Source organism: Vidua chalybeata, chromosome 18 (genome assembly GCF_026979565.1).
Source record: "Vidua chalybeata isolate OUT-0048 chromosome 18, bVidCha1 merged haplotype, whole genome shotgun sequence".
In the NCBI taxonomy this organism is placed as follows: domain Eukaryota; kingdom Metazoa; phylum Chordata; class Aves; order Passeriformes; family Viduidae; genus Vidua; species Vidua chalybeata.
This window is the reverse complement of record NC_071547.1, coordinates 1925115-1933030: the sequence shown is the minus strand read 5'-3', so window position 1 is coordinate 1933030 and position 7916 is coordinate 1925115. Positions and strand designations below refer to the sequence as shown.

The 7916-nt window shown below is 50.8% G+C and overlaps 1 protein-coding gene and 1 long non-coding RNA gene across 3 annotated transcripts; one reads left to right on the top strand and one right to left on the bottom strand.

The window, feature by feature from the left end:
• The first annotated feature begins 15 nt into the window (after positions 1–15).
• On the top strand, positions 16–582 carry LOC128797327 (uncharacterized). The gene is made up of 2 exons (XR_008434091.1): positions 16–237; positions 448–582. It is a non-coding gene; the product is annotated as an uncharacterized LOC128797327 (long non-coding RNA).
• Positions 583–4071: 3489 nt separating this feature from the next.
• UBC (ubiquitin C) lies at positions 4072–6067 on the bottom strand. Of its 2 annotated transcripts, none has more exons than XM_053959638.1 (2): positions 5684–6067; positions 4072–5297 (listed from the first exon to the last, which is right to left on the bottom strand). In XM_053959638.1, exons 1-2 carry the CDS (start codon positions 6050–6052, stop codon positions 4146–4148), a joined length of 1521 nt encoding a protein of 506 aa, XP_053815613.1. In that variant the 5' UTR covers positions 6053–6067; the 3' UTR covers positions 4072–4145. The 2 variants fall into 2 exon arrangements, with proteins under 2 accessions (XP_053815613.1, XP_053815614.1); XM_053959639.1 differs by having other exon boundaries at positions 5644–5747.
• Positions 6068–7916: the final 1849 nt, after the last annotated feature.

The window sequence follows — 7916 nt, the reverse complement described above, 5'->3', positions numbered from 1 at the left end:
GCCGATGCGGGCGCGCGTGTCCGCGCGGAAAAACGGGCGAATCGGTAAAATGGAGAGAGAAAGGAAATGTGTGAATAGGTAAAATGCCGCTCATGTCGCGCAGGTGTGGAATAGAACGGGTTTGCGTTGGAGGGGACTTTAAATATCATCTCCAGCCTGGCCTTGGACGCTTCCAGGGATCCAGGGGCAGCCACAGCTTCTCTGGGAAATGTGTCCCTGTGCCTCACCGTCATCACAGTAAAGATTTTTTTCCTAATATCTACTCTAAACCTATTAATTTTTTTTCAGTTTGAAGCCATTCCTTCTTGTTCTGTCACTACATGCTAGACAAAAAAGACATAAATGTGTTTGCATTTGTGTGTGTGTGTGTGTATAAATGTATGTCTTGCCTGAGGAGTAAACGTCCCATCACCCATTAACCTGCCTCTGTTTTTCCATTTAACCCAGCCCTGCTTTTCCAAGGAACTGGGTCTTTTGTCTATCTTGTGCATCTGAACATGGCCCTGAATAAAAGCCTCGCTGAGATTCATCCCCAGAAGCATCTAGAAGGCAGCAGAAAAATAAAGAGTCCAGTTTGTGACAGCCTGTTTTAAATCTGTTTTAAATCTATCATGTGCAACTTGCCATTGTCCCAGCTGAGCTAACACATCTGGAAACGAGTGCTGCCACGCACTGTCCTGCACGATGAGAGGAGACAATCTCACAGCTGCCACCAGCAGGGCCCAGCACAGCACAGGACCTGCCTCTTGCCATGGCCCCCACATCGGTGGAACATTTGCATCTGTGTCTTTACACTTAATTGGGTCTTTTTTTTTTTTTTTTTTTCCTTTCTAAACCTTTTACCCTGATAGTTGCCTCTGTTTAATTACCCGATCAATTAACCAATGTCTTTATTCAATCCTGGCCTGTCTCCACTGTGGGACGGGCCCCGTCTCCCAGCAGCAATGCCTTCAGAGCAGCACAAAATAGGCGTTGCGTTTTCTTTTACTTTTTAAAACTTTTTTTTTTTTTTTTTTTTTTACAAAGAAACGCGGTAAAAACAATGTTTCTTCAAATCCCAAGAAATCCCAATAAAATCCAGGACATTCCCCGAGGCACTGTGGAATAATACTGCCGTGATAAGATCTCTGTGAACAGCGTGTTCTATCACGAATAGAACAAAACACAGCCCTAAAGTTTTGCTTTTCTCATCAAATTTGCCTGTTGTGTGGGTTGATCCCACCCCAGCTGTGGTCTCTGCTCACAGGTGCCACCTCTGAAGTGCTGGCACTGCCACTCTGAGCCTCGAGGTGGTGAGTGGTGCTGCATCCAGCTGGGGACAGTCACCAGTGGTGTCCCTCAGGGCTCTGTGCTGGGACCAGTTCTGTTTAATATTTTTATGGACGACATGGATGAGGGCATCGAGTCCTTCGTTAGTAAATTTGCGGACGACACTAAGCCGGGAGCTTGTGTTGATCTGTTGGACGGAAGGAGGGCTCTGCAGAGAGGCTTAGGTCGGTTGGATGGATGGGCAGAGTCCAACAGCATGAAGTTTAGTAAGTCTAAGTGTTGAGTTCTACATTTTGGCCACAAAAATCCCCTACAGCGTTACAGGCTGGGGACAGCGTGGCTGGACAGTGTTCAGGGACCTGGGGGTGCTGGTTGACAGCCAGCTGAACATGAGCCAGCAATGTGCCTTGGTGGCCAAGAAGGCCAATGGCATCCTGGCCTGGGTCAGGAATGGTGTGACCAGCAGGAGCAGGGAGCTCATTCTGCCCCTGTACTGGGCTCTGGTGAGGCCACACCTCGAGTGCTGTGTCCAGTTCTGGGCCCCTCAGTTTGGGAAGGACGTTGAGATGCTTGAGCGCGTCCAGAGGAGGCAACGAGGCTGGAGAGGGGCTGGGAACACAAACCCTGTGAGGAACGTTTGGAGGAGCTGGGGTTGTTTAGCCTGGAGAAGGGGAGGATCAGAGGTGAGCTCATTGCTCTCCACAACTCCCTGAAGGGAGGTGCAGACAGGTGGGGTCGGTCTCTTTCACCAGGCAGTAACTGACAGAACAAGGGGACACAGCCTCCAGCTATGGCAGGGAAGGCACAGGTTGGATATCAGGAAAAAAAATTTCACTGAAAGAATAATAAAGTACTGGAATTGTCTTCCCAGGGAGGTGGTGGAGTCACCATCTCTGGGTGTGTTTAAAAAAAAGACTGGACGTGGCACTTGGTGCTACAGTCTAGTTGAGGTGTCGGGGCATGGGTTGGACTGGATGATCTTAGAGGTCTCTTCCAACCTCATTATTCTGTGAGGTTCCTCAAACCCAGCAAAACGACCTGTGGGGGTAACAGAACTGTAGAATGTCCTGGGCTGGAAGGGACCCACTAGGATCAAGTCAAAAACCAGCACAGAACAGCTCCAAAATCCCACCATGTGCCTGAGAGTGTTGTCCAAACTCATCCTGAAGCGTGGCAGGCTTGGTGCTGTGGCCAGCCCCAGGACGCCTGTTCAGCCCCACCCTCTGTGGGAAGAACTTTTCCCTAACAGCCATTCTAACCCTCCTGACACAACTTCCCTTTGTGGTCAGCAGAGGCTGACCCAGCTCGCGAGACCACAGCACGGGTTTCTCCTCCAGGCTTCCTGCTCTGCCTGCTCCAGGCCATTACAGATTTGTACAGCATCGTGGTTTTTTAAATAGGACACTGTAAAGGTTTTTCACTGTGACATTGGAAATAAAAGGATTTCTTAAAGCACAGCTCTGTAGTCGTTTGTGGAGGCTCTTGACATTCATCAAACACCCCGTGTCCTCCTGCAGCTCTCCCCTGATGGCAGCCAGGCTGCCTTTAAATCAGAGCCACGTGCAGTTCAGCTCCCTGCACTCCAGCGACAGCCTGCCCCGCGCTGAGCAGACACCTGTGTTTGAGGAGCTGTGCAGAAGAGACGCCGAGTTTGTGAATTCTGACGTCCTCAGAGGACAGCAGGCCCACACAATGGCCCAGTGTTCACTGCAGTTGTTGGGGCTCAGCTCAGGAACCGGGAGCCAGGGCAGAGCCCGGGCACTCCTGTGGGGGAGGACAGGATGTCCAGGGTGGCACAGCATCAGCTCCCACCCACACAGGATTTAGCTCCTTAGCATTCAAATGCTTCCTCCAGCACAGCACAGATCTTGGTGCTCCAAACTTTCTCCCTACAGGCCACATTAGTAAAAGGAACTGATGTTACTGGAGTCACACCCTGCTCTCCCACCCAGGCAGTGTAAGCTCCCTTCGGGTCCCCCTGAAGCCAGTCACCAGCTGAGACCATTACTCAGCTCCCACCGTATCCCCTTCCACAGGTGAGTCCATGTCACCACTCCTGGAAAGGGCATTTCTGTGCCACTCTCCCTTTTCCCTCTCCAAACCCAGCACAGCCATGGTTTACTCCTCACCAGCCCCTCCCGCAAACTCCACAAACACTTGAGAGGCAACTTCCCTTCTGCCAGGGGTTCTGCAGCATACAGGAACTGCTCTGTGACAGCTCAGCATCTCTATTTGGGGCACAGCGGGAATGAAGCACATTCAAATTTCCAGTAAGTACATCTGGAATTACTGCTTGCTTAATGTCATTAAGCCTGACAAAAAACAAGTCCACCCCGTAACTGATGAGATATACACTTCCCATCCCACTTTGCAAGCCAGAGGCCTGCAGGACAAACAGTGACATCCTGTTAACCCAGCCTGTGACAGAGCCACAGGATCACCCTTCTGCTGTTTCTCCACTAATCCCAAAATAAGGGTAGCTGCTGGACAACCAAGAGTTATCTCAAAGCCCTTTAACTCAGGAGCATCTACAGCTCCCTGCTGCATATCCCTGCTTACACAACACCACAGCTGCACATCTGCAGGCAGGCACTGAGCTGCAGCCAGGTATCAGAGCACTTACATAAACCCAGGAAAGTCACGGCTGAGGGATTAGCTACAAGCACCAGGAATGTGCAAGCCTTGCATAAGGCAGCTCTGCCAATTCCTTTGTCTGTAGAAAAGGACATAATTATTGTTTATTAGAGACCGGGAGTTGGGTAATGTCACGGACGGCTGTTCACGTAACCTGGGACACAAGCATTTACAGATGCAACAGCTTTATTGGAATGAACAAGTGCAGGGAACCTTTTATTTGGAAGCAACAAACTGCTGGTTCAGTTACCACCCCGCAGGCGCAGAACAAGGTGCAGAGTTGACTCCTTCTGGATGTTGTAGTCAGACAGGGTACGGCCATCTTCCAGCTGCTTGCCAGCGAAGATCAGCCTCTGCTGGTCAGGGGGAATGCCCTCCTTGTCCTGGATCTTGGCTTTGACATTTTCAATGGTGTCGCTGGGCTCGACTTCCAGAGTGATGGTCTTGCCAGTCAGGGTCTTCACAAAGATCTGCATGCCACCCCTGAGGCGCAGCACCAGATGCAGGGTTGACTCCTTCTGGATGTTGTAGTCAGACAGGGTACGGCCATCTTCCAGCTGCTTGCCAGCAAAGATCAGCCTCTGCTGGTCAGGGGGAATGCCCTCCTTGTCCTGGATCTTGGCCTTGACATTTTCAATGGTGTCGCTGGGCTCGACTTCCAGAGTGATGGTCTTGCCAGTCAGGGTCTTCACAAAGATCTGCATGCCACCCCTGAGGCGCAGCACCAGATGCAGGGTTGACTCCTTCTGGATGTTGTAGTCAGACAGGGTACGGCCATCTTCCAGCTGCTTGCCAGCAAAGATCAGCCTCTGCTGGTCAGGGGGAATGCCCTCCTTGTCCTGGATCTTGGCTTTGACATTTTCAATGGTGTCGCTGGGCTCGACTTCCAGAGTGATGGTCTTGCCAGTCAGGGTCTTCACAAAGATCTGCATGCCACCCCTGAGGCGCAGCACCAGATGCAGGGTGGATTCTTTCTGGATGTTGTAGTCAGACAGGGTACGGCCATCTTCCAGCTGCTTGCCAGCAAAGATCAGCCTCTGCTGGTCAGGGGGAATGCCCTCCTTGTCCTGGATCTTGGCTTTGACATTTTCAATGGTGTCGCTGGGCTCGACCTCAAGGGTGATGGTCTTGCCCGTCAGGGTCTTCACAAAGATCTGCATGCCACCTCGCAGGCGCAGCACCAAGTGCAGAGTGGATTCTTTCTGGATGTTGTAGTCAGACAGGGTGCGCCCATCTTCCAGCTGCTTGCCAGCAAAGATCAGCCTCTGCTGGTCAGGGGGAATGCCCTCCTTGTCCTGGATCTTGGCTTTGACATTCTCAATGGTGTCACTGGGCTCGACCTCAAGGGTGATGGTCTTGCCCGTCAGGGTCTTCACGAAGATCTGCATTTTTCCCTGGAAGAGAGAAAACCCGCCGTGCTTTAGTTACCGCGCCTCGTCCGTGACGTCACAGCGCAGACCCCGCCCACTCCCCCCTTCCCGCCCGAGGCGCGCGCCCGCCACCATCTTGAAGCAGCGCTGCGCCTGCGCAGCCGCCATTTTGCCAGTGGCCGCCCGCCCCGGCCCTTCCCCGCCACCGCCTCGCGGTGCTGCCGTTGAAGGGGAAGGCAACGTCCCAGCCCTCCCCCCGCCATCACCGTCCGCCACCGCCCCCAGCCGCAGCGCCTCAGCGCGCACACACCCCTCCCTTCCGCCCGGATGCCCAGCCCGCATCTAGGCCCTCTCCCCGCCGAGCTCTCACCGCGGCACCGCTCGGCCGAGCCGACACTACAAAACCTCACCCAGCGCCAACTGCGCCACGCATCGCCCCCCGCTCGGTCTTTATACGGCCCCCGGCGCCCCGCCCCCGCGGCCGGATCACTCCGCTGCGCACTATTTTCTCCGCGCCGCGCGCCTCCGCTGTCCTGCGCGGGTGAGAGGGGCGCGCGGCCCGGCGGCGCGGAGGGATCGGCGCCTCGCGCGGCTGCGCTGAGGCCGCCGCGCGCGGGCCGGCGAGCGGCGCGAAAACCCGGCCTGGAGCGGCCGGAGCGGGGCCGCGGCTGGGCCGTCTCAGTGAGCCCCAATTTGGAGACGCAGCCGCACGGGAAAGTTTCTGTGATTACGTTCGGGGGTTTAAACCCTGCAGTTGCGCCCCTGTTTGATACGCACATCCTTGGCTTCTACCCCTGGGGCAAAGCGAGGGCCGGTTCTGCCCGCGGCCGCGCCGTGAGGGGGCTCCTGAGGGAAGGAATTCGTTGCTTTATGCCGAGCGACGCCTCGGGTGTTGTTTCCGTGTGAGACATCGGGGAGCCCGGAGAGGGGACGTGAGGGACCAAGAAAGGCCGAAGATAAAGAGATAAGTCCTGCAGATGGTGAGGGATAATCAATGAGCGTGTGTGTGAAAACCGCCAATCGCTTGGTTTTTAAATTTTAAAAGTTTAATAATAATAAAATGGTTATAAAAAATAGCAATACAATTAGAGTAATAAAAATTTAAAGTTAGGACAATTACAAGACAATAAAAAGCAAAGAATTACGGATATCCGGATGCTCTCGGGCACTTAAACCACGACAAGCACGCCTTGTGAACAAAGGAATAACCTTAAAAGCAACAGCCTGTGGCATATTCCTACGTCTCATACATGATGCATAAATTCCTTGCAAATTAAGAGCTTTTCTGGTTTTTGTCAACTTCTTCCCCTTAATCCTGGTGGTTCCATAAAGACGGAGAGAAGGTGGAAGAATATTTGTCTTTTCTGATACGAAGGCTGTAACTCTTTATGTGCCCTTTCGCTGTTATCTCTGTGCAAAGGATTTCTTGATTATCTCATCTCTTTCTTGAGCTAGTTAAAAAGTATCTTACATAGCATAGTTTCTATTTTAACATTGTGTTATAAGTTAAAAATACATTTAACACACTACTTAGGAGAATTAATACAGCATAACGTTCCAGCATTACACATATAATATTCATTGTAACACTTGCGAAAAGCCAATGATAAAACGTGCATTTTCCACAGTGTGTAATATGTGTGCACACATAAAGTGGAGCGTGCACCTGGGCCGTAAGGGAGTTTGTGACTCAGGGGTAAAATCAGAAATAATAATGCCTATTTCTGTTGTCAAAGAGCACCTTCTGATAGGCGTCTGACAGCTGGCTCCTGCACCATCCTACTCACACCACGCAGCAGCTCCGTGCCTCCCTCTGGACAGAAATGAGCCAGGAAAAAGGACCCCGTTAAAAGAGAATTTACTCCTTACGAGGGGTAACCTGTTGCCTATACAAAACACTTCATGATTATGCATATATTTCATTTAAAAGAAGAAATTCGTCTGGTACTTGTCAAAAAGTTTCTGTTAATCCCCAGGCGCCTTCGAGTCTAAGTAAGGCTTGAAGAAGTTCGTTTCTGTTGATAAGAAAAGCCATAAATTCCTCTCCTCTGGAAAATTTAGGGGTTTCTCTAATTGTTATCTGTGTGCGAAGAATTTCTTGATTATCTTCTCCTTTTCTTGAGCTAATAAAAAGAATATCTCACACACATAGTTTCTATTTTAACTACTAAAGCTTAATTACAAAACTACATTTACTCTATTATTAAAATGTTAATACAGCATAACTTTCCAACGTTACACATATAATATTCACTGTAACATTTGCGAAAAGCCAATCATAAAATATGCATTTTTCACACGAGGAAAGTGGAACACCGGGAACACCCAGGGCTGCTCACCAGCAGGAAAAGGGCAGAAATCCAGCAACAGCTTTGTGGTTTGAGGAAAAGTGTGTGCCTGACACATGGAGGGGAATGCTCTGGGGAGCTCTTTGGCCTCTGCTGCTTTGTGTTCTGTTGCCCCGATTGTTAAAAGTGTTAAGTTTTCTTTTATAGTTCTTTTGAAAAGTTTTAAAGTTCTCATAAAACTTCTTCAGCCTTCTGATAATGTTCACGTGTTTGAGAGTCAGAGCTCCCACACAATTTCATGTATAAATAGAATAGTTTAGATATTTCTCTGTGGGTGGAGAGAAATGATGGATTG

Excerpts from the sequence above, each read along its gene's own strand:
- UBC (XM_053959638.1), bottom strand. The coding sequence starts at position 6,052 with ATGTGCGTATCAAACAGGGGCGCAACTGCAGGGTTTAAACCCCCGAAC. Across the intron at positions 5,298-5,683 it reads CGTGGCGCAGTTGGCGCTGG|GGAAAAATGCAGATCTTCGT; the intron begins GTGAGGTTTTGT and ends TCTCTCTTCCAG.